At 38.1% G+C, this 27,376-nt stretch overlaps 1 protein-coding gene across 5 annotated transcripts in view; it reads left to right on the forward strand.

The window, feature by feature from the left end:
- LOC140195212 (uncharacterized) overlaps positions 1–27,063 on the forward strand; it is a 62,995-nt gene extending 35,932 nt beyond the window's left edge. For 3 of the 5 annotated variants that reach the window (XM_072253173.1, XM_072253193.1, XM_072253182.1), the window contains 4 exons: positions 5,460–5,595; positions 5,681–5,764; positions 13,850–13,987; positions 22,932–27,063. In XM_072253173.1, coding sequence (XP_072109274.1) covers positions 5,460–5,595; positions 5,681–5,764; positions 13,850–13,987; positions 22,932–23,084 — 511 coding nt within the window. In that variant the 3' untranslated portion in view covers positions 23,085–27,063. Of the gene's footprint in view, positions 1–5,449; positions 5,596–5,680; positions 5,765–13,849; positions 13,988–22,931 lie in introns of all 5 variants that reach the window. The other 2 variants (XM_072253163.1, XM_072253203.1) reach the window with 2 other exon arrangements.
- Positions 27,064–27,376: the final 313 nt, after the last annotated feature.

Raw genomic sequence — 27,376 nt, forward strand, 5'->3', positions numbered from 1 at the left:
AGGTTTGAGGAGCTACAGCTTTAGAAGTTTAATGACTGACTTGACACCTCTGACAGCCTCCACACTATCCACAACACCTCCAGCCTTTGTGTCATCAGCAAATTTACTAACCCATCCCTCCACTTCTTCATTCAGATCATTTATAAAAATCACAAAGAGCAGGGGTCCCAGAACAGATCCCTGAGGCACACCACTGGTCACCGACCTCCATGCAGAATATGACCCGTCAACAACCACTCTTTGCCTTCTGTGGGAAAGCCATTTCTGGATCCACAAAGCAACTTCCCCTTGGATCCCATGCCTCAGGCTATCCCATTCAGAACAGAGATGTGAAGAAATTCTTTTAGCCAGAGGGTGGTGAATCTATGGAATTTGTTGCCACGGGTGGCAGTGGAGGCCAAGTCATTGGATGTACTTAAGGCAGAGATTGATGGGTGTCTGAGTAGCTAGGGCATCAAAGGTTATGGTGAGAAGGTGGGGGAGTGAGACTAAATGGGAGAATGGATCAGTTCATGATAAAATGGCAGAGCAGACTTGATGGGCCGAATGGCTGACTTCTGCTCCTTTGTCATATGGTCTTATGGTTTCTTTACTTTCTCAATAAGCCTTGCATGAGGTACCTTGTAAAATGCCTTGCTGAAATCCATATACACTACATCTACTGCTCTATCTTCATCGATGTGTTTAGTCACATCCTCAAAAAATTCTATCAGGCTCATAAGGCACAACCTGACTTTGACAAGACCATGCTGACTATTCCTAATCATATTATGCCTCTCCAAATGTTCATAAATTCTGCCTCTCAGGATCCTCTCCACCAACTTACCAACCACTGAAGTAAGACTCACTGGTCTATAATTTCCTGGGCTATCTTTACTCCCTTTCTTGAATAATGGAACAACCTCTGCAACCCTCCAATCCTCTGGAACCTCTCCAATCCCCATTGATGATGCAGATATCATTGCCAGAGGCTCAGTAATCTCCTCACCCATCTCCCACAGTAGCCTGGGGTACATCTCGTCCGGTCCCTGTGACTTATCCAACTTGATGCTTTCCAAAAGCTCCAGCACATCCTCTTTCTTAATACCTACATGCTCGAGCTTTTCAGTCCACTGTAAGTCATCCCTACAATCGCCAAGATCCTTTTCTATAGTGAATACTAAAGCAAAGTACTCATTAAGAACCTCTGCTATCTCCTCCAGTTCCATACACACTTTTCCACGGCCACACTTGATTGGTCCTGTTCTTTCACATCTTATCCTCTTGCTCTTCACATACTTGTAGAATACCTTGGGGTTTCCCTTAATCCTGTCCGCCAAGGTTTTCTCATGGCCCCTTCTGGCTCTCCTAATTTCTTTCTTTAGCTCTTTCCTGCTAGCCTCATAATCTTCAAGATCTCTATCACTACCTAGTTTTTTGAACCTTTCGTAAGCTCTTCTTTTCTTCTTGACTAGATTTACAACAGCCTTTGTATACCACAGTTCCTGTACCCTACCATCCTTTCCCTGTCCCATTGAAATGTACCTGTGCAGAACTCCACACAAATATCCCCTGAACATTTGCCACATTTCTTCCATGCATTTCCCTGAGAACATCAGTTCCCAATTTACTGTATGCTTCCAAGGTCCTGCCTGACTCCAATTAAACACTTTCCTAACTTGTCTGTTCCTATCCCTCTCCAATGCTATGGCAAAGGAGATAGAATTGTGATCATAGGAGATAGAATTTTTGTAGTATGTAATTGTAATTATTATTGTGTAATAATTAGGGACTGGGTTGTAGGAGTCATGTATCTATGTTCTATCGATCTGCATTGTATTTTGTGTTGGGCATTAATTATGGGTAACTTGACATGTGGTTTGGGATGTGGTAGAATAAATGAGAATAGTTGCATATGCACAGCTTGTCTCAGTTCAGTTTAGCCTACTTGACAGGGAGTGGGCCATGGTGACTTTTTGTTGCCTACTGACTTTGCTGAGTTTTGCTAATTATGTTTAATTACGTGTTATTCTTGTTTTGATATATTGTTAATTTAGTTTAATTATTTTTTTATCACTATAAGGTTGTTCATCTTTGCTGGTGCCATAATAAAGGATCAAATGTACTTTTTTTTGAGTTGGAACTTAGTTATTTTGGAAGAGTGTCAATAATACTTAAGCATTAGTAAAATAGCTGTCCGGTAGCAAGTGTTGCCCAGCGATCCTTCATTTGCATTTTATCTTGTCTTGGTATGCCTGGTGACCTTGAGTCCCAGGTTTGACTCAAAGAAATCTTTATGATTTCAAGGGTTATGTTCAGCATGGGTGACTGTACTATCTTGGCACACTATGTCTTGTCAGCTTATCACCTTGACGGTTGCCTTTCTGAAATTCCACTCCTAGGCTGTACAGAATGTTTGCACTCTATTATGTTAGCATACCATTTAACCCTTTCCTTGCTGCAATGTCCACAACAGAGGTGTACAAGATGACAAAGAGGCACGGATCGAGTAGGCAGTCAGAGGCTTTTTCCCAGGCTGGAAATGGGTAATACAAGGGGACATAGTTTTAAGGTGATTGGAGGAAAGTATGGTGGGGGGGGGGGATGTCAGAGGCAATTTTTTTTTTACAGACTGTTTGGTCTCATGAAACACAATGTCAAGGGTGGTAGGTACATCAGGGACATTTAATAAACTCTTAGGTTCATGGTTAATAGCAAAATAGAGGGCTTTGTAGGAAGGAAGCTTGCTTTGATATTAGGGTAGGTTAAAGGTCAACACAACATCATGGGCCAAAGGACCAGTCCTGTTCTATGTTCCATTTATCTTTGAGTGTGGGAGGAAGCTGTAGGCAGGCAGGACATGTACAAATTCTACTCAGGTCAGGATTGAATCTGGGTCTCAGGTGGTGTGAGGCAGCAGCTTTGCTAACTATGCCGCTGTACTAACTCTAGAGCAGGCATTTCCAAACATTTTATGCCATGGAGCCTTACTATTAACCGAGGGGTCCGTGAACCCCAAATTGGGAATCCCTGTGTCTAGAGGTAGGTATAATGTTACTTGCAAGTGCAGAATTTCCAATAATATTCTAGAATCAATTGCACTAATTTTGCAAATTTTGTATCATTGCAGTTGAATGACTGTATCTATGTGACCCCATTTCAAAAACACCAAATTTGTAGAGTTGTGATTCATAGAAACAAGTATGCTTATCAGTTCCTAAATATTCCAGCAAAGAGGACTGCTAATCTTTTTGTAATGATGATGGACAGTGCATTGATTCAGTTGATGGTTTTGAGTGATATTTGTTACTAGCATAATCAGTGGCATATTTGCGAATGACTTAGAACTGAATAACACTATCTTCAACAGGTCATGCTATTCACTGCAATTCTGCTTTGTTCTCCATTGTGGCTCAGGATCTCTTGGGAGAAATGGTTATGTTGGCAGTTTCCATCCACTCAGCATGTTTCAACATATTTAATGGGCAATTGAGTTAAAACAGAAACATTGCTATTTTAACATGGGTGGGTGTATCATGTTAGCGCACAGATGGGATTCACGAGCAACATGCAACACAAAAGTAAATAATCCATCAGGAAGAAGTGCTGCAAAGATGCCAAGAGGCTAAATTTTATTGTTTTTGAGGTAGAGGGTCTCTTTGGTCACAGTTTGATGATCTGCATTCACTGAGGTTTCAGTAATTCATTGTATTTGCTCCTCTGTTTGTACAGTTCATTATTTCCACTGTGCATTTGAAAGATAAAGATTTGCTTTATTTGTCACATGTACATCAAAACACACAGTGAAATGTGTGATCAAATAAGTGAGGATTGTTCTGGGCAGCCTGCAAGGGTCACCACATTTCAGGCGCCAACATAGCCTGCCCACAATTTACTAATCTAACCCACATGCCTTTGGAATGTGGGAGGAAACCAAAGCACCTGGAGGAAATGCATATGGTCACAGGGAGAATGTACGAACTCCTTACAGACAGCAGTGGGAATTGAAGCCCAATCCGTGATGTGCTAACGGCTGTGCTAATGTGCTGCCCCATCATCTTATCCACGTTTAACAAGAAGGGTCTGTTACCATGCTGTATCAACAAATAAATGAAAGTGCAAAATAAATATAAATAAGTAAAGTGAGTACATGGTCTTGGTTCCATTGAAAATCACTGACAAATATCAGCAGTCCAGGTCACCAGTAATCTCTGTAGTTAGTAGAACAAATCCATTGCGGTAACTGATCATTGCATTAACAACATTTTTCTCTGGAGGTCACAGAAAGACTTCAATGATGGTTTCAACTTGTAAGGCAAATGTCACCATAATTGCATATTCTTGGGTCATAATCAGGTGGAACACAAGTGAATCCCACCTGGTTTCCTTGGCTGCCTATGTCTAGGGAATACACTGTCCAGTCCCACCAAACCCATGAGATTGAGACGGCGCTTCCACCCCAACCCCCGTTACAACTCAGTGCCAAGAAATAACAGATAGTACTGTGCATATGATTAAAGGAATTATATTTATGAATTTTAACTAAAGAGTTAGTGAAGAAACACCAAAAAGTGTCCATTATAATACAACAGTCAAATGTGCACAAGTTGGAGCTCAAGTCTTCCAAAACTCATACATGTTCTCCGAAAACTCATGTTCTCTGAGGTCAGTAGACCTCAGCGCCTTGCCCCATTGAATCATGGTCCCCCACCGGGTTGAACCCTACGACCGGTTCTCTCTGGCGTCTTCTCTCTTCACCTTTTGCAGAACAAAGCCCCAGCTCACACCGGTGTCAGGCACACACACAAAAAACCCCGCTCCCCTGATTGGATGGTACACATTCCAAAGCACCCATTATCTCAAACCATAACCCAAACACTACTTCTACTGAAAATCCATTAGGTTAGCAGTGAAATCCTTTCCCACGGTGTTGCATAAGGTTGAGGTATCAGCATCACAAGTATGGAAGTTCATTTGCAGTTTTATCTGTTCTGCTCCCGAAGAGTTATTGCAAGCTAGACATGATAGATTGGGAGGATTTATTTCTTTAATTTTTATGGTATAATTGTTAGTAATGCATATTAAATGATTTGTTAGTTATATTTTTATCTAGAAGCAAAACAGCAATAACTAATATATGTATAAATTTCACCTGGCTCTTTGGATATTTGTGACATGCCATTAACTTCTAATGTGAGTAAACGTGTTGAGTAATCCTAAAGTTATCACTGTGTCTTTATCTTTTATTGAGGTAATAATTCTATTCACATACTTCTGAACTGAAAAGCAATCTGGCTTGATTTAATGTTGAATTCCTAGGTAGTTGATTTGATTTTAATATCTGTTCAGCTCGTAGTTTCAATGTGCTTATACCATAATCTTCTGTGGAATAAAAAGCATCAGCACTATAAAATATTTTCAGTTCAGTAAGGTCACAGTCATATTTTGAGTCCTGTTTACTATAATTCAGTTTTCTTTAGGTATCTCCTTGATATAACTTTCCTGGTGATTCTTCTGATTCCAAATATTGCACTCTCTTGTAAGAACAGAAACTTAAATATGACAGAAGTAATGAATGATTTCCAGTACATCATATCTCAAGATTTTGAGGATTTGGTAAGGAATGAAGAAATTATATCAACTTGTTAATGATGTTGAAAATGTTAGAACATTATGTACTGAATGTTTGTCTTGTCTTTAGAAAGCACTTTTGGATTCCAAGGTTTATAATATCAGTTACAGCGAGCCACAAAGATCAAAACATTCTCTTTGCTCTGATGGAAGGGTAAGATGATTTTAATTCCTGTTCTTGCTGAACGCTATTAAATTTAATTTTTATAAATGGTCTTTAGGTCTTTGGAGTGGGGGCCAAGATATTGAGTATCTGTTAAGTGGAGGTTGACATGTTCTTGATTAGTCAGGGTGTCAAAGGTTACAGGGAGAAGGCAGGAGAATGGGGTTGAAAGGGTTGATAAATCAGCCGTGGTGAATGGTGGAGCAGAGATGATGGGCTGAATGTCTTATGTTATGTTATGTTACAGTCTTGTAAACAACCATTGCTGGTTTGTGTAGTAAAGAATGGTCTAATTGTTTGCAGAATTCTTAATAATATTATTATTAAAATATACTTACAGCCATTCAATAACAATCATCTGTAGTTTTATTTCAAATTTTATTCCAGTGTTGTAGACATCACCATGTGCCAATCAGATTAGTACAATGACTCTTTGAATCGTTTACATTTATTATCAAAGTACGTATACAAAATACAACTGTGAAGTTCATCCTCCCTCAGGCAGTCATGAAACAAAGGAACACCATTCAGAGAAAACTATCAAACTCCCAATGCACACAAAAAGAACAAATTGCTCAAACGGCAAAAAGTGAGTGAACAGCACATAAATTATTAACATCAAACCAGCTGTCCAGGAGCATTCACCTTCAGTTCGGTTCAGCGCCATGCCGGTAGCTGACTGCCGGCCGCAGAGCTAGCCTTCACCGAAGCGCCCCAGTCCACATCGATTGCCCCGAGCAAAGTGCTCAAAAACAGCAAAAAAAAAGAGCAACCAGGATACAGAAACACGTGCAACATAAACCTCAAAGTCCCCAAAATGAGTCCACAGCCACAGATCTTGCTTGTCAATCCTTGCAACGTGAATCCCAAGACTCCTGCACTAGCGAGAAAGGGAAGAAGACTGGTCATATGTGGGCAGTTGGCACCAAACACCCACCTGTCCTCTGCTCTTGACGCTTCAGTCGGAGAAAAGTATTGGAGTCGATCACAGGCCTGCACCCTGTGTCCTGGCTTCCAGGCCTACAGGCCCCATACTCTGCTTCTAACCTCACCAAGCTCTCTCAGAGACAGTAAAGCACTAGATCACTCAATCAGCCCAAAAAACACACCATCAAAATGTAAATCGCAGGTTCTAATTGCACAAAGCTTAGTAGTAGAATCATATTTGAAAGAAGTGAAAGAAGTAAGCTTCGTGAACACTCTGCAGGATGTTGCTGTTGGGTCACGTTGTTCGCTGGCGCCATCTTGGACAGTTGATGTCTTTATAGTTAAGTTCTTCCTATTTGCAAGTGTCACAATCTTTGATGCTGTTATCTTACCTTGGATATATGTAAAAGTAAATTGTGCAGTCATATGGACAGAAAGGTTCAAGATTGCTGTTGTCATTCTACAGTACACAAGTGCAAAGGAGAGCAAAATGATTGCTATTTGCATAAAATAAAGTGCAATAAATATTAATACCCACAAAATGCTGGAGGAACTTCAGTCCCTCCAGCGTTTTGTGTGTGTGTTGCTTAGATTTCCAGCATCTGCAGATTTTCTGTTGTTTGCAATAAGTATTAATATATAAGATTAGTTTATGTGGATAGATTTTGTATTGTATAGTATAAGAGCTCAAGTTTCAATTTCCTGGCTTGTTGATTTAGCTAATGTCTATCAATATGCGGCTGTCAGTGCTGCAGTTTGTATGCCTTAGAAGTAGGCAAAGTGACTAATATTTCTGAAGGGTTTTGTTATTGTTATTGTTATCCTGCCTCCACTAGTGAAAGGATACTGACAGACACTTGGTGAGAACATGAATATACCCACATTTTATTCTAGAGTACAGTTTTGTTATTAAAGTCAAAGAGTCATAGAAAAGTATGGCACAGAAACAGGTCCCTCGGCCCATCTGGTCCGTACTGAACCATTTAAACTGCCTACTCCCGTAGACCTGCACCGGGACCATAACCCATTCCCACACCATCACGTACCTATAAAAGCTTCTCTTAAATGTTGAAATTGAGCTTGCATGCATCACTTGTGCTGGTAGCTCGTCCCACGTTCTCACAACCCTCTGAGGGTACGTCCACACTCTGCCGGATAATTTTGAAAACAAAGCTTTTTCTCTTCGTTTTGACCTTCTGTCCACACTGAAATGGCATTTTCATCCCCCGAAAACGGAGATTTTCAGAAATGATCTCCATAGTGAATAAATCTGAAAATGCCTAATATCCGTTGTAGTGCTTATGGGGTAACTGGAGAGATTTAAAAATGCTGTCATGACAACACCACAACAACAATGCTTTTCCTGCTTCTGCTTGGTACTGCGCAAGCACTGCCGTACGGCTGTTATAACTCACAGTCGGTGTGAACGGCGTGAGAGTTAAATTGTAAAGTGAGCTTTTTTGACTATTTAAAAACGCTGTCATGACGTCCCGGAACAGATGGCCGCAGTGCAGCATTTCGTTGTCTTCTTGAACGCAACCACCTAACAATTTCAGAACAGACGGCAACGAGACTGAAGCCAGAAGGGTTAGAAATGTACTCACCAAATACGTTGACCCATAGCTTACTGAATAAATAAGTATACTCACTCTGCCCTGTGTTCTATCCTTGCTTGTATGAAGGTGGTTCACCTACTTATGCAAGTACTTCTCTGACAATAGATGTGTAACAGCCTAATGTAACATTGTATGGAAATACAAGATAACACCGATGCAGACGTTTTATACATTCAACAAGGTGCTTTATTAATGCAACAGAGTTGGTCAGTTTTTCAATGTTCGTCGTAAGCCGGGTCATACTGTCCGTGAACTCCCTGTCGGTTGCCTCCATACGCTCCAGTATTTGTTTTTTTTAAGTTTTAAGTCCTCCTGCGTGAGAGCCAAGAGCAATTCCTTTTAAGTTTTTCTACTCTGTAACTGGACAAACGCGCACCAAGTATACCGTTTCCTCTTCACTTGTTTTCTATGTGTCCTGCGCATGCCCAGTAGGAGGAGATTTGCCCAAATATCCATCTAATGTGGACGGAGATATTTTGAAAAACGCTTAGTGTGGACGCCTGTCGTTTTTACTCGAAACTGGCTTTTTCAAAATTATCCGGCGTAGTGTGGATGTAGTCTCAGTGAAGAAATTTTTTTCTCATGTTCCCCTTAAATTTTTCACCTTTCACCCTTCACCCTTAACCCATTACCTGTAGTTGAAGTCCCAACCAACTTCAGTGGAAAAAGCCTCCTTGCATTTACCATATCTATACCCCTCATAATTTTGTATACCTCTGTCAAATCTCCTCTCAGTCTTCTGTGTTCCAAGGAATAAAATCCTAACCTATTTTATCTTTCCTTATAACTCAGGTCCTCCAGACCCGGCAATATCCTTGTAAATTTTCTCTGTACTCTTTCAGGCTTGTTTATATTTCTCCTGTCGGTAAATGACCAAAACTGCACACAATTGGGCCCCACCTATGTCTTATACAACTTCAACATAGCGTCCCATCTGCTGTATTCCGCACTTTGATTCATGACGGCCAATGTGCCAAAATCTACTTTTACGACCTTATCTACCTGTGACGCCACTTTCAATGAACTATGGACCTGTATTTCCAGCAACACACACGAAAAACGCTGGTGAACGCAGCAGGCCAGGCAGCATTTATAGGAAGAGGTACAGTTGACGTTTTGGGCTGAGACCTTTTCGTCAGGACTAACTGAAAGAAGAGATAGTCAAAGATTTGAAAGTGGAGTGGGGGGGGGGAGATCCGAAATGATAGGAGAAGACAGGAGGGGGAGGGATGGAGCTAAGAGCTGGAAAGTTGTTTGGCAAAAGGGATACGAGGCTGGATTTACCTGTATTTCCAGATCCCTTTGGTCAGTGCCCTACCTTTCACCATACTGCAACAGCTCACACTTGTCTGCATTAAATTTCATCTGCCATTTTTTCAGTCCATTTTTCCAGCTGGTTCAGATCCAGGTGTAAGCAATGATAGCCTTCCTCTCTGTCCACTACATCCCCAATCTTGGTGTAATCAGCTAACTTGCTGATCCAGTTAACCACATTATCATCTAGATCATCGATAAAGGTGACAAAAGTCAGACCCAGCACTGATTCCTGTGGCACTCCAGTAGCCGCAGGCCTCCATTCAAGAAGCAATCATATACTACCACTCTCTAGTTTTTCTCACAAAGCCAATGTTTAATCTAATTTACTACCTCTTCCTGATTGCTTGCAACTGAACTAGATGATGCTCTGCATTCCTTTCTGTAATTGCAGCTCATTTCAATATAAGAACTCCTTTCATAAGCCAGATATCTCCAAGTTTGCTTGACATCCAACATGATCGTGACTAATCTGCTCTGGGATCCTTTTACTCCTTTACCCCACATTTTCTAATGTTGTACCAGTGTGATCTTTATCACGCCCATTGATGTAGCAAGTTAGGTGATTATCAAAGACCATAAGACATGGGAGTAGATTTAGGCCATTTGGCCCATCGAGTCTGCTCTGCCATTCAATCATAGCTGATCCTTTTTTCTTCTCTTCAGCCCCAATCCCCGGCCTTCTCCCCGTAACCTTTGATGCCATGTCCAATCAAGAACCTATCAATCTCTACCTTAAATACACCCAGTGACCTGGTCTCCACAGATGCCTGTGGTAACAGATTCCACAAATTCACTACCCTTTGGCTAAAGAAATTTCTCCACATCTCTATTTTAAACGGATGCCCCTTTATCCGGAGGCTGTGCCCTCCAGTCCTAGACTCCCCCACCATGGGAAACATCCTTTCCACATCTGCTCTGTCCAGGCCTTTCAACATTCAAAAGATTCAATGAGAACCCCTCTCCCCCACCTCATCCTTCTAAATGCCAGTGAGTACAACACTCTCCAATGCCAGCACATCTTTCCTTAGATAAGGAATCCAAAACTATTCACAATACTCAAGGTAGCCCTCACCAGTGCCTTATAAAGCCTCAGCATCCCATCCCTGCTCTTGTATTCTAGACCTCTTGAAATGAATGCTAATATTGCATTTGTCTTCCTCACCTCTGACTCAACCTGCAAATTAACCTTTAGGCTGTTCTGCACAAGGACTCCCAAGCCCATTTGCATCTCAGATTTTAGGATTTTCTCCCCATTTAGAAAATAGTCTGCACGTTTATTTCTACTACCAAAGTGCATGACCATGCATTTTTTAACATTGTATTTCATTTGCCACTTTCTTGCCCATTTTTCTAATCTGTCTAAGTCCGTCTGCAGCCTTCCTGTTTCCTCAACACTACCTGCCCCTCCACCAGTCTTCATATCATCTGCAAACTTGGCAACAAGGCCATTTATTCCATCATCTAAATCATTGATGTACAGCATAAAAGAAGCGGTCGCTACATTGACCCCTGTGGAACACCACTAGTCATGGGCAGCCAACCAGAAAAGGATCCTTTTATTCTCACTTGCTGCCTCCTACCAATCAGCCAATGCTCTAGCCATGCTGGTAATTTTCCTGTAATACCATGGGCTCCTAACTTGGTAAGCAGCCTCATGTGTGGCACCTTGTCAAAGGCCTTCTGAAAATCCAAATATACAACATTCACTGCATTCCCTTTATCTATCCTACTTGTAATCTCCTCAAAGAGTTCCAACAGGTTAGTCAAGCAAGATTTTCCTTTAATGAACTGACTGACTTTGTCCCATCTTGTCCTGTGTCACCAAGTACTCCATAACCTCCTCCTTAACAATTAACTACAACATCTTCCCAACCATTGAGGTCAGGCTAATTGGTCTATAATTTCTTTTTTTGCTGCCTCTGCCCTTTCTTAAAGAGTGGAGTGACATTTACAATTTCCCAGTCCTCCAGAACCATGTCAGATTCTTGAAAGACCATTTCCAATGCCTCTACAAACTCTACCACTACCTCATTCAGAACCTAGGTTGCAGTTCATCTGGTCCAGCTGACTTGTGTACCCTTGGGTCTTTGCTTTATGAGCATGTTTTTCCTTCTATTAGTAACTGCACTCACTTCTCTTCCCTCATACCCTTCAACACCTGGCACACTACCAGTGTCTTCCATAGTGAATACTGATGCAAAGTACTGATTTTACTCATTTCTATCATCTGCCATCTCCTTGTCTCCTGTTATTGTTCTTCCAGCCACATTTTCTAGCAGTCCTGTATCCACTCTTGTCTCTTTTATTTTTTTATATACTTGAAAAAGCTTTTTCAATCCACCTTGATATTGTTTGCTAGCTTGCTTTCATGTTTCATCTCTTCCTTCCTAATGATTCTTTTTGTTGCTTTCTGTAAGTTTTTAAAAGCTTCCCGAACCTCTATCTTCCTGCTAATTTTTGCCTTGTTGTATGCCCTCTCTTTTGATTTTACCTTTGCTTTGAATTCCTCTGTCAGCCACTGTTGTACTATTTTGCCATTTGAGTATTTTTAGTTCTTGGAATACATCTATCCTGCACCATCCTCATTTTCCCCAGAAATTCACGCCATTGCTATCCTGTTGTCATCTCTACCAGCATCTCCAATGTACTTTGGCCAACTCCTCTCTAATACCACTGTAATTTCCTTTACTCCACTGAAATATTGCTATGTCAGACTTTACTTTCTCCCTATCAAAATTCAAGTTGAACTCAATCCTATTGTTTCCTAACGGTTCCTTTACCTTAAGCTCCCTAATGGCCTGCAGTTCATTACATTACACCCAATCCTGAATAGCTGATCTCCTAGTAGGCTCAATGACAAACTGCTCTTAAAAAGCCATCTCTTAGGCATTCACCAAATTCACTCTTTTGAGATCTATTACCAACCTGATTTTCCCAATCGACCTGCATGTTGAAACCTCCCATGACTATCATTACATTGCCCTTTTGACATGCTTTTTCTATTTCCTGTTGTAATCTGTAGTCCACAGCCCAGCTACTGTTTGGAGGCCTGTACATAACTGCCATCAGGATCCTTTCACCCTTGCAGTTTTATAACTCAACCCACAAGGATTCAACATCTGCCCCTACAACACATCTTTCTACTGATTTGATGCCATTCTTTACCAGCAAAGCCACACCACCTCTTCTGCCTTCGTCCAGGTATAAAGAAGGAACAACCAGTCTCTTGCAGAAGAATTGTTTACAGGACTGGCAGATCATGATTACATTTAAAACCAATGATACACGTATAGTATTGCATATCTGAATTTAAAATAAGTGGCATATGTTTTTTTTTCAGGGATTGTTAGTGTTTTGCTTGTACTAATCACAAATGCAGGGAAAGTGGTTCACTGCCTGAGGAGGCTAGAACCAGAGATTAGATTATTTAGAATTGAGATGAGCTGAAATTCATTCATTCAGATGGTAATTAACCTTGGGAATTTTCCCTGCCGGTAGGCTGCAGAGACTCAGCCATTGAGTTAATTTGAAACAGATTTGATAGATTTCTAAAAGGTGAATTATAAGATTTCAAAAAAATGCAAATGATGCACTGATTTTGATGAGCGATGAAGGAGGCTGAAAGAACAACTCTCTCCTACTCTAAATTGTGGTACTCCATATATGGGAGAATGTAAAGACCCAAGTTTGATATTAATATTTTCAAACAATGGAAGCTGATAATGAATTAAATGATTTGGATGGTTGGTTGGTCTAAACATTTTGCATCCCATCCATAAGTGAAGCAGAAATTGTATAGTGCTCTGGGAAATGATGTAGTTTTGATTGGCACTGGGCTTTGGCTAGGGTAGATATTGTACCAGAAATATTATAGAGTAAAACACACTAACATGGTAATATGTTTGAAGCCAAGTTTAAAGTAGATGCCAGGATGCAATTTCTGCAAATCATTATTACAGTTTATAGAAAATGAGAAAGCCATTTGAGTTCATTTCAGAAATGGTTAGATGCTTTCATGGAGATGCATTAAATTAATTTCTGGGAGAATGCGATTTGAATGGACCAAGGGACCGTCTTCGTATAACTCTCTGCTGCATAATACTTTCCAACAAGCACTAAGTTTACAACACTCAATATTAGCCACTGATTTTAAACTGTGCAAACAGTGTTAATATGCAGCAAACAATATTCTAAGATTGTTTTTTTTAAATTCTAGGAAATTAGTTCAATCCATCACATGACATGCTCTACTGTTTATATTACCAACAAATTTAATTTTGATTTTACTCCGGAAATAATGGCCTTATCCAGGAAAACTGAAGGAGTGCTAAAATGCCATTGCAAAAGACAAAAGGTATGTTTGCAAAATTTTTTAATATGTAAATGTTTTATTTTGTTCACAGAACGTAGTTAAATACTTTATCGTCTGGGTTCTTTGGTCCACATTTCCTGTGATTCAATATTTGATGGTAGTAGTCCATCCTCCTTGTATAAAATGTACCAGCCAGCTCTCTACCAAAGTACGTCCAGTTGTCTCATGAACCAAGCCTTTCAAAGTGGCAGCTTAATTCAGTCACTGTTGTGATAATATCTGAACTGGAAAGCTGTGAGGTCGAATCCCAATGAAGAACTGAATGACATTAAAGGTTAATTTCATGACCTTACAATTGGCCGCTGGAAAACATTATGTCCCACCTGCCCAGATTTCTGAAAATCCCTTGTGATCATTCATCATCATTCCTTGGGATGACCAAGTCTGAAAGTGAGCAACTGGGTACTCTTTGTTGGCAGTCTAATGCAAAACTGAAGTAATACAATTATTGCAAATGATGATAAATCAAATTCTTTTACATTAGTTGGAGAAAAGTAAAAAGTTTTCCTGTTCATAGGGTTGATTTTTGAATGAGAAAGTATATTGAACATGGATTTAATTTATCCCAAGGCTCCTATGTGTAATATTGTGCTTACTTCAAAATTATGATACATGAAGTGTTAAACATTTCAGGAAAAAGGTAAAAGTTTATTTCTCTTTATTTTATAGCTTCCCTTTAATCTTAGCCTTTAATGATGAAGAAGGTTTGCTTTAATTTTGGTTTCTTCCCATTCAGTTTGCAAATCTTTCACAGTAATTCCCTTCCCATTGGTTTGGTGGATTCGCTTCATAATTTGAAGCCATGAACTAGATTGACTTTGTTTTCTTTGGGGAAAAAAGAGAGGAGATCAGCACATTACCCTTTAAATTTTTTTCTATAATTTCTAATTCCAAGTAGTCACAACCTGTTTCTCACTTCTGTATTCTGTTGACAAGTTCATTACATTCTTCCTTTCATTACATGACAACAAATGCACTCTGCTCACTTCACTATTATCATACAAACTTTATAAAGTGGACTTCATTAATGGAACTCTTTATTTCTACTTGTTACTGAAGATAAAAAGGTAAATTGGTTTATTATTGTAAGGTGCAGTGCAAAGCTTGTCTTGCAGATGAATGTGAGACTGAAGAGTTCGTGCAGGGTGGGAGGGGTCGGGTTGGTTGGGCAGTGTTTTAATTTTGTGGATTTTTGGGATCTCTTCTGGAGAAGGTATGACCTGTACAAGAAGGATGGATTATATCTGATGAAGGGTAGGGCATAAATGCAATCAGCTGTATGGGTTACAACAAGTATTAAGAATAAGGTTGGTGAACTTAAACATGGATTAGTACATGGAATTACGATGTTGTGGTCATTACAGATGCAGAATTAAAGGCAGGAATCTTAGAGGAATGTTGTGATACAACTCCACTGATGTCGCAAGATTGCCACACAAGTTATTAGGGTGGTTAAGTAGTAGGCATATAGTATGTTGGCTTTCATTAGTTGCGGCTTTGACTTCTTTTCTTTTTAAATCTTTTTATTGAATAAGTATACAAAAAGGTAAGCCATATAGGCACTAATACACTGTTAAAATTATAATAAAATTACAGGAGATATTAATACAGAAAAAAAAGTGATACAAACAATGTAATTTAAACATAACATACTAAGGTAACATAATAGTATACTAATTTTTATATATATATATCAATAGAGAAAAGGAAAAAAAACCCACCATGCAACTAACTAAAAGCAAAGCAAAGCAATGGGCTAATTTGGAACCAAGTAGAGTTAAAGAACTTAAAATCACGTCCTCAAACCTGACCTCCATTAAAAACAGTAAAAAAAAAACAAGAAGGATATATAAATATGGAGCAAAAAAGAGAAGAAAAAAAAATTACATTAAATGAAAATATTGAATAAAAGACCTCCAGGTCTGTTCAAATTTAAGTGAGGAATCATAAAGATTGCTTCTAATTTTCTCCAAATTCAAGCATAATATCATCTGAGAAAACCAAAAAAAAGGTGGTTGGAGCATTGAGCTCTTTCCAATGTTGTAAGATACATCTTTTCGCCATTAAAGTAAGAAATGCAATCATTCTACGGGCTGAAGGAGAAAGATTACTGGAAATTTTAGGTAGTCCAAAGATAGCAGTAATAGGATGAGGAGAGATATCTATATTCAATACCTTTGAGATAATATTAAAAATGTCTCTCCAAAAAGTTTCCAGAGTAGGACAAGACCAAAACATATGAGTTAAAGAGGCTATCTGCCCCGGACATCTATCACAAAAAGGATTAATATGAGAATAAAAGCGAGCTAATTTATCTTTGGACATATGTGCTCTATGAACAACTTTAAATTGAATTAGGAAATGTTTAGCACAGATAGAGGAAGTATTGACTAATTGTAAAATCTGCCCCCAATCATCCACAGAAATGATAGACCCCAATTCCTGTTCCCAATCTACCCCAATCTTATCAAATGGAGCTTTCCTAAGTTTCATAATAATATTATAAATCATAGCCGATGCACCTTTCTGACATGGATTAAGGTTAATTATAGTATCTAAAATGTATGTAGGAGGAAGCATTGGAAAAGAAGAAAGTATAGTACTTAGGAAATTTCTAACTTGTAGATATCTAAAAAAATGTATTCTTGATAAATTATATTTATTAGATAATTGTTCAAAAGACATAAGGGAACCATCTAAAAATAAATCCAAAAACCGTGAAATACCCTTAAGTCTTCCAAATTTGAAAAGCACGATCCGTAAAAGAGGGAGGAAAAAATATGTTACCTAAAATAGGAATCGCTAGCCCAAATTGGTTAAGATCAAAAAATTTTCTGAATTGAAACCAAATACGTAAGGTATATTTAACTATCGGGTTAGATACCTGTTTGATGTGTTTCAAATCAAAAGGAAGAGAGGAACCTAAAATAGAGCCAAGTGTATAGCCCTGAACAGATTGTAATTCCAATGCTACCCATTTAGGAATGGATAGTATATCCTGGTCAAGTAACCAAAATTTCATATGTCGAATATTAATTGCCCAATAATAGAATCTAAAGTTAGATAATGCTAAACCTCTTAGCTTTCTGTAAATGTATTTTACCCAGTCTCGGGTATTTATTTTGCCAAATAAATAAAGAAATTTTTGAGTCAACTTTATCAAAAAAAGATTTTGGAACAAAAATCGGTAATGCTTGAAATATATATAGAAATTTTGGCAGAGAAAACATCTTAACTGCATTAATACGACCAATCAAAGTTAAATATAAAGGAAACCATTTAGATGAAAGTTGAATAATATGGTCAATTAAGGGTAAAAAGTTAATCTTAAATAAATCTTTGTATTTACAAGTAATTTTAATCCCAAGATATAAAAAATAATTATTAATGAATTTAAATGGAAAGATATGAAATAAGGGAAGTTGTTTATTAATCGGGAAAAGTTCACTCTTACTAAGATTTAATTTATAACCTGAAAAGAGACTAAATTGTGCTAATAGCTCTAAAACAGCAGGGATGGATTTTTGAGGATTAGAAATATATAAAAGTAAGTCATCAGCATAGAGTGATATTTTATGGGACTTTAAGCCCCGAGTTATCCCAGTAATATTTGGAGATTCTCGAATGGCAATTGCAAGAGGTTCTAATGCAATATCAAATAATAAAGGACTAAGAGGACAACCTTGTCGAGTACCTCGAAAAAGAGGGGAAAAAGGTGAGCTTAGAGAGTTAGTACGGACCGAGGCCACAGGAGAATGATATAACAGTTTGATCCAGGATATAAATTTCGAGCTAAAATTAAACATTTCAAGCACCTTAAATAAGTAAGGCCATTCTACTCTATCAAAAGCTTTCTCAGCATCTAAAGAGATAACACACTCAGGAACATTTTGTGAGGGGGTATAAACAATACTTAACAGTGTGCGGATGTTATAAAAAGAGTAACGACCTTTAATAAAACCCGTTTGGTCTTCCAAAATAATAAAAGGAAGTACTTTTTCTAATCTGTTTGCTAATAACTTAGAAAAAATTTTAGAATCAACATTTAATAAAGATATTGGTCTATAAGATACACATTGAGCAGGATCTTTATCCTTCTTTAATATTAGAGAGATTGACGCTCTATTGAAAGATTCGGGAAGTTTACCAAGTTTTAATGAAGCCTCGAAAACCCTACAGAACCAAGTGATTAATGAAGGTGCAAAACATTTATAAAATTCTACGGTAAACCCATCAGGGCCAGGAGCTTTCCCCAAGTTCATAGAGGAAATAACATTCTTAATCTCATCAGTGGTAATGGGAGTATCTAGCATAGAAGACATATCCTGTGAAATCTCAGGGAAGTCTAGGTTATCTAAAAAATCATTCATATATTTAGAGTCTCGAGGAGACTCTGATTGATATAAGGAAGAATAAAAATCAAAGAAGGTTTGATTAATCCCCGCATGATCAAGTATCAGTCGGTCATTTTGATTATAAATCTGATTAATTTGAGATTTAGCATAATTAGACTTCAATTGGTTAGCCAACAGTTTGCCAATTTTGTCACTGTACATAAAATTCACTTCTTGTTTTCTTTAATTGGGTTACAATCGAGGACGAAAGTAATAAACTGTGTTCCATTTGAAGTTCAGTTCTTTGTTTATATAATTCCTCAGAGGGAGCTGTAACATATTTCTTATCAATTTCCTTAATCTTGTCCACAATTACCAACTCCTCCTGCTTCAGCTTCTTCCTCAAAGCAGCAGAATATGAAATAATCTGACCACGAATATAAGCTTTAAAAGTATCCCAAAGAATGTTCACAGAAATATCCTCTGTATAGTTGATTGTAAAAAAAAGATCAATCTGTTCAATCATAAAGTTAACAAAGTCTGAGTTCTGAAGCAACAGCGAATTAAAACGCCATTGTCTATTATTTTGTGTATTGGCCTGAATTTTAATAGAAAGCTTAAGTGGAGCATGATCCGAAATGGTTATAGAGTCATAATCACATTTAATCACTGAAGAAATAAGACGAGAGTCAATAAAGAAATAATCAATTCTTGAATAGGAATGGTGAACATGTGAAAAAAAAGAAAAATCTTTTTCCTGAGGATGCAAAAAACGCCAAATGTCCGTCGACCCAGAATCAGAGAGGAATGAATTAATCAAAGTTGCAGATTTATTAGGTTAGGACCGTAGAGGAGCCGAACGGTCCAAAGCTGGAGATAAACAGGTATTAAGATCTCCGCCCCAGATGAATGAAAACTCATTCAAATTCGGGAACTGATTGAATAATGATTTATAAAATTCTGGACAGTCCATATTGGGAGCATAAACATTAACCAAAACTACCTTTTTATTAAATAGTAGACCACTAACCAGTAGAAATCTACCATTCGGATCAGAGATAATATCATGTTGTATAAAAGTAACTGAGGAGTCTATAAAAATAGAAACGCATTGAATCTTAGCGTTAGAGTTCGAATGAAACTGTTGTTCCTTCCAGAATTTAAAAAAACGTAGTCTGTCCCCCCTCCGCACATGGGTCTCTTGTAAAAATAAAATTTGTGCTTTAAGTCTCCGGAACAATTTAAAAACTATTTTCTTTTTAATAGGATGGTTAAGACCATTAGTATTCCAGGAGACAAAATTAATAATAGACTCCATAAACCCTAAAGTCAACCCGCAACAAGGAGGATTGACGATAGGCTCGACCCACGAACCCGGAAAGGGAACAGAACAAATAAGAGATACCGGGAAGGAGAACACAACCAATACTTCAATAGTATACATAGCCCAAGAAGAAAAAAACTAAAATGTGAAGCCCCTCCCACCACCCACCACCCCCCACCCCATGACCCCAAGGCTAAATCTAACACAGACCAGCCAGAAAGAAGCAAGCACTAAAACTACCCGCATGACTTCTGATAGACGCTCCCTAAAAAAAAGTGTAAATATAAAAAAGATCAGCTAGTTTTAAACAGTAAAAGAATAAAAAAGTAAATCAATTAAAACAAACACTTAATATAACAGAGAAAAAGCCAGAAAATATAAAAAAAACGCAACAAACCCCAGACCCTATGAATAAACAAAAAAAGAAATGAAATTATTAACATAAACTAGTTATGAAAACCTACAAAAAAAATTTAAAAACTACAAAATTTAAGGCCTCAAAGGAAATACGTAGAATGACGCTGAGGGAATAACCACCCAGAATCCCCTGGGAAAAAGAAAGGAAAGACGCAGATAGAAAGTTTAGCAACCATATTAATTATCAAAAATAAACTTTTCTGCCCATATAAGGCAAAAAAAAATTAAGGCCGACAAATTCACAACCTCCGATCAAACGGAGATAGTTAAAAATTACGATTAAGATGTTGAAGGTGAAAATTGATCCAGATAATTCTGGGCATCCGATGGAGATTCAAAAAAACGGAGGGGCTCCATCCAACGTACAGATCCTTAGACGTGCTGGGTAAAGCAGCGCTTGTTTTAAATCCATCTTGTAGAGTTCCGACATCACAGATCTGTAACGAACCCGCTGATCCTGAATTGGTTTGCTGAAATCCTCCACAAATTGGAACTTAAGATCCAAAAAATCAATGTAACCTTTAGATCGATCGAAACGAAACAGTTTCTCCTTGTCTTGAAAGTAATGAAAACGTAAGATGACATGTCGAGGTTTATCTGACTTAGACGAGTATGATGGAACTCTGTGAACACGATCCAGTAACGGTGGTTGGTCAGGAAATCTTTTAAAAGTTGAGAAAAATACTTCATAGGGTTAACAGATTCAACAGCTTCACGCACCCTGATCATTCGAAGATTCTGCCGTCGCATTCTGGATTCTAAGTCAGAGCTTTTAAAGGTCAGAAAGTCAAGTTTCTTCTTCATTACGTTAATTGTTTCTTCGATTTTCTCCATCTTGAGTTCATTTTGTTGCGTGGATTTTTGAAGATCAGATATAGCCGACTGATGTTCCGTAATAGATGTTTGTATCTTATCGATTGAATCGGCAATTTTCTGGAAAATAATTGAAATTTCCGCACGAATCAGCTCCGTAATAGAGGTTGAAATTTCCCTTTGAATTAGATCCGATATAGCTTTCAAAGTCACCGGTGGTTCAGTCGGAGGAAAATCGGTACCTTTCGGTCTAACCGGAGGTTTGCCGTCCTTCCCGTTTTTTCCATTCTTAGACATAGCACACCTTAAAAGCATCCGATTATCAAAGAGCCCAATTTATTTCAAAATTTTGTAGAAGTCGATGCCTTAATGGTTAATTAAAATATAGCTGATCATAAGAAGAAAAACTCAGAGGTAATGGAGCGAGTCAAGAACACGACTTCACTCCATGAGCTCTACCGGAAGTCCCCCCGCGGCTTTGACTTCAAGAGCTCTCAGCTACTGTTCCAAGATTCAAGATTGTTTATTGTCATTCTTCAGTATGAGTGCCTGGAATGTACTGCTTGAGCTATTGTAGAGGCTGATATGATATGGACGTTTGAAAGACTTTTAGATAGGCACATGGATGTAAGAGAAATGGAGGGTTATCGGCTGTGTAGGAGGGAACGGTTAGGTTGATTGTGAAGTAAGTTTGTATAGATCGGCAGCATCGTGGGTACTGTGTCACTGTTCTATGTTTATACAGGTCAATTCATTACAATACAACATTGAGGGGAGTACAAGGTAAAATCATAACTGAGTGCTTAATAAATGTTACAATCACAAAGAAAGTACAGGGCAAGAAGACAAAGACACAACAAGGAAGATTGTAAGGGCCAAGAACCCATCTTATCGTATAAGGGAACTGTTCAATAGTCTCAAAATGATGGGATAGAAGCTGTCCTTAAGCCCGTGGTACATACTTGTATTGCATCTAATTTTATTGATAGTAATGATTTGATTTGATTTGATTTATTGGTGGTAGAGCCAAATGGATTAGGGACGATTAAGAAACTCATAGGCACATGAATGATAGGAAAATGGAGGGCGATGTAGGAAGGAAAGGCTAGATTGATCTTAGAGTAGGTTAAAAGGTCGGCACAAAATTGTGGGCCAAAGGTGCATAGCACATTATTACTGTGCTGGAATATTCTATGTTCCTTTTCGGTACTGTACATCATGCCACTCGCTCTTTATAATTCATTTTGAAAATAAGCATATTTAAGTATTAACAGAGGATATGGTTACACTTAACACACATAAAAGTTGCTAGTGAACACAGTGGGTCAGGCAGCATCTCTAGGAAGAGGTACAGTCAACGTTTTGGGCCGAGACCCTTTGTCAGGACTAACTGAAAGAAAAGCTAGTAAGAGATTTGAAAGTGGGAGGAGGAGGGGGAGATCCAAAATGATAGGAGAAGACAGGAGGGGGAGGGATGGAGCCAAGAGCTGGACAGGTGATTGGCAAAAGGGATATGAGAGGATCATGGGACAGGAGGCCTAGGGAGAAAGAAAGGGGAAGGGGGGAAGCCCAGAGGATGGGCAAGGGGTATAGTGAGAGGGACAGAGGGAGAAATAGGAGAAGGAAAGAAAAAGAATGTGTGTATATAAATAAATAAATAACAGATAGGGTCTCCTGTTCCATGATCCTCTCATATCCCTTTTGCCAATCAACTGCCCAGCTCTTGGCTCCATCCCTCCCCCTCCTGTCTTCTCCTATCATTTTGGATCTCCCCCTCCCCCTCCCACTTTCAAATTTCTTACTAGCTCTTCTTTTAGTTAATCCTGACGAATGGTCTCAGCCCGAAATGTCGACTGTACCTCTTTCTGGAGATGCTGCCTGACCTGCTGCGATCACCAGCAACTTTTATGTGTGTTGCTTGATATTCCAGCATCTGCAGATTTCGTCGTATATGGTTACACTTGTATGTTTTGTTTAGTCTTAAACAAAATGTTATTTTGATTATCTTTGTTTCATCTCTCTGCTTACACTTTGGCAGCATCAGAAAAGTAATATCAGAAAATCAAAGACTCCAACCAACGTCATCCCTTGGAGAAAGACAAAATCAGCACAAAAGAAGTTCCTAAGAATTAAAAATAAAATTTCAGATTTATATTTATGCTGGAAGAAAATGTATAAATTCACAAGATGATTAATCCATTATAATTTTAATATTTGTATTTATTGAGGAAATACCTTTGCAACTAAAGCATCTGTTCTGATCGCTTTGTTGAATTTGGGTTCATGATGCACGATAGCATTGCAGGTTTGAATTGAATGCATTTGTGTAATCTATGTTGTGTCATTCATTGTGGTAATTGCAACCACATCAGACTTTCTGAGGAAGAATTAAATCAAGGCCTCATCTGTTCTTAAAGCTGGGCGTGTAAACCTCCTGGTCCCTATCCAAAAACAATTGGGGAAGTTCTTTTATTGCCTTGTTGCAGCTTTGAGGAGATCAGCAGTCACAAATTGGCTGCCAATTTATTCTAAATTCCAACAATGATTTAACTCATTGATGAAGCACATTAGGACATCTTTGTGTTATTAAAGATTCCATATGAATGTGTTCTTCCCTACCTTGCAATGCTAATTTTGGTAATTTACATAAGGTATGCATTATGAGGAGAAAGAATATATTTTTAAGAATATATTTTTTTATTTACTTATTGAAAGTACACTTTCACAACCTCTGTTTTCTTTTAAAATGAATCTTAAAACTTGCACCTTTGACCTGAATTAATGTGAGATTCTTTAACAATAGAAGTGGATGATGATGCATAATGTGCATTTTTTTTACATTTAAGGGGGAAGCAACTTGTTAAAATTTTCTAGGCTATTTCTCACTGTGATTGTTTTGTGTTGCAAAAGAACTGCACTTATAACCCCTTTTATTTTTGCACAGTGCAGGTAGATTACATTGGGTCCATTTGACAATTCTCAAGTACTTCAAACCAGTTATATCTTTGAAACTAGCACTGAAGAAGAGGTCTGTTTTTTTAAAAAAAGCTGATCAGCTTGGGGAGAGATTTCTGCTCTGCAGAATGCAGAAATAAAACAAGGTCAAACTACATTCTTAAAGACCACTTCATCTTCCTGTCAGTCCCTGATTTCCTTTGTCCAGAGGGGAAATTTTGTATTCGAACAGTTTCCTGGTGCAGCTTCAACCTTTATCATTCTATGTAATTCCTGGGAATTTCTGACTGCCTTAGGAAACCACAACAAGGATTTTGCTGTAATAACCTTTGCTAAGAAGATTAAGTCTGAATTCAGCTTCAGATCAGGGCAAGCAGGAGAATGTTCTTGGTGGGAAGATGTTCACGTTCAGAAGGTGATTCAGTCTGATGCGGCTGAGGCCAAGTCTGAGGGAGTTTAAAGGGCTCAAATATAAAGAAGTGAAAGCGTTGCACAGTTTTGAAAAGCTCTGGTGTTCAATATGGTCTGGGCACCACATTTTAAAAACTGGTGTATTAGTCTTAGAATGCAAAGATGTTGTCAGGTCTCAAATTGTTACCAATGAGGAAAGGTTCCATTACTTTACATATTTCTGTTGCCACACCTAGTTTAAATGTGATTTGATGACAAAGAGTAAACCGTTGACTCATTTTGGGCTGGACTGATCCAGACTGATAAACGGTCAAGACCCTGAATGTCAACTGTTTACTCTTTCCATAGGTGCTGCCTGGCCAGCTGAGTTCCTCCAGCATTTTGTGTATGTTTCTTTGGATTTCCAGCATCTGAAGATTTTCTCAGTGTGGTATGAGGTTTTTTTTTCCCAAATGATTATGTAAAGATTTACTAAGGCAGTTAAGAGCTGGGAAACTTGGAAGAGGAATGAGAAAAAACTTTTGTGTAATGAATGATGGAAGTGTGTGACATCTTCTGCTATCAGAAGTAGCTGATTCTGATATGGTTAATAATTTTCAAACGAGGCGATAAGACTACTGCAAGAATGGGTTAAGGATGTCTTGCTGCGGCTGCAGAGGGTCTTGATAAGGTTACATCTGGAGCTTTGTTTTGTAGTTCTGTTCTTATCTGAAGTCCTTGCCTTAGAAAAAGTGCAATAAAGGTTTAATGGATGGCAGGACTGATGTTTAACCAGAGATTGTGTAAGTTTGAGAATAGCTGAATAAGAAGAGATCACATTTAAAAATGTATGTAAATTCAGCATAAACAGACCTGATACAAGGAGGATGTTCTGGGTAGCTTGTGTTCTCACTGCCTTGGGAAATTGGCTAGGCAATTTCTAATTACCATCAGGAGTCATTTATTCACCAGGAATGTGGTGAACCTGTGCAATTCTCTCTCAAGAAGCCAGTGGAGGTCAAGGTATTCAGTATATTCAAGAAGAATATATAATATATTTAATATATATTAGTTAAATGGGTAGGGGGAGAAGGTGGGAACAAAACACTGAAGAGATTGTATTGAATGTTTGTGAAGATCTAAAGGGTAAATATCCCATTCCTGCTATTTTCTGTTCCTACAAACTGATTTGGAGATGAGGCATGTGAGTGGAATCAAGTTCAGGACCAGTCAATCTTGCTGAGTGACAGGACTGGCATAGCAGGCTATTCTTGTTCCTCTGTGTTTTACTTTCAATGAACCAACGGCTTCCAGGCATGCGTGTTGAGATCAAAGATCTGAAAAATATTAATCTCAGTCTTTATCTGTAACTGAAATTCAGTTTTTTTTTCCTGTGCTAATCTCTCCACTTACAATTCCTGTTCAGTTGCTGCATTGACATGAGAACAATATTGAACTATAAGCACACCAGTTCGGAACATCAAAACAAAGTTTTTCACTGTACCTTTGTACAAGTGACACAAATAGACCAACTTGCCAATAGGATAATGCCAATGGGTACTAATCTGCAGGCAGGAATACAATGTTCTGATTATCTCCTTTGAAATTTAATATGAATTTTTGTGTGTTAGATTAACTTTGCCTTAAAGTGATATTCTTTTGATATAGAAGAAGTGCAGCTCAGAAGATTGACACAAGATTGCTGGATTAGATCAAAAGATTTAATATTCTGGGTTTGTAAGGTTGTTGAGTACAGGCCATCAGCTGAAATCTTAATAACATTACTAATGCTGGACAGCTACAGCAGAAAAAAGTGGAAACACACCCATTTTCCAGATTGCCATCAGTTTAAAGGGGCTACATCTAAAGCAAGATCCGTTATAAGATTGTCTTTGGTCTGTCTTGCAGTGCGACATTGCTATTGTACCACTGTTGCAATAAAATTAGAACCTGCAGGCACTTTAGCTTTCTTTGAAAGTACTGGATATTTCACAAATTATTAAGAGTATATACATTACACATTATGAAGATGCGATTTCCAGAAATTTAATTCTATTGATTTATATTGCTTAGGATATGATTGAATTTGATCCTTTATTCTTTAGACATAAGTAATATAATATGCTCTAAACAGGCTATGTATTGGCAGCCTGATTTCCTCATTGGTTTTCTTATTAGCTGTCCTACAGTAAACTAAGCATACAACTTTAATGGTTTCATGGACTGCCAGTTATTCTAAAGAGAATAATATCTCACTTCTAGTCCTTGAGCAATGGTCTGCCTTATTGTACAATTCTTCTCAATATGTGGTGAATCTCTGGACACATTTTGTTTCTTTGTGTGCAGAATCACATTAATTAATAAAAGTGCTCAATCACTGATGGTATTCAAATTAGCAAGAATGCTTTTACACAGGTCTGAAGTAATTTGGTTAAATTAGAATTATATTTAATTCATGTTGTGGATTACTGAGAGTTTTCTGTATCAATTACAGGAACAGTATTATAAAGTATATATTTTGCATATGTAGAATATATTTTGCCTTTTGTGTAAATTATTGTTGGGCAAGTATAATATTGCCATTTATTCTTTTTAAGTGTTAGCACTTTTTGAGCAATGCTTTAAACATCTATTTACTGATCAGAATATTCCATTTTTATTTGCAACATGAATACCCTACGATTCACTTTATATGCTTGCAATAAGAGATTTTTAATTGTACATAAATAATCCACATTTTTACATTTAATATGGCTTTATATTTAAAATGAATATTTTATATATCTTCTGTCTTTTGTAAGATTACGAAATTGATGGATTTTTTTTGGAGAATAAAACAGTCCTTTGACAACAAAGATTCATTTAATTACATGGAAGCTACAGTTCACAAAGTAACAGGTTTGGACTTTTGTTAGATTGATCATTTTGCATAGGCAACACACCCCGATGGGTAAGTTACAAAATAAAGAGATAAAATCTGCTTAACAAGATAAAATCCTATGGCATTACAGGAAAGATACTGGCACGGATAGCAGAATGGCTGTCAGGCAGGAGGAAGCAAGTAGGAATAATAGGGGCCTTTTCTGGTGACTAATTGTTCTACTGTTCCTCAGGGGTCAGTATTGGAAGCACCGCTTT

The sequence above is a fragment of the Mobula birostris genome, chromosome 1 (genome assembly GCF_030028105.1).
Source record: "Mobula birostris isolate sMobBir1 chromosome 1, sMobBir1.hap1, whole genome shotgun sequence".
Classification (NCBI taxonomy): Eukaryota; Metazoa; Chordata; class Chondrichthyes; order Myliobatiformes; family Myliobatidae; genus Mobula; species Mobula birostris.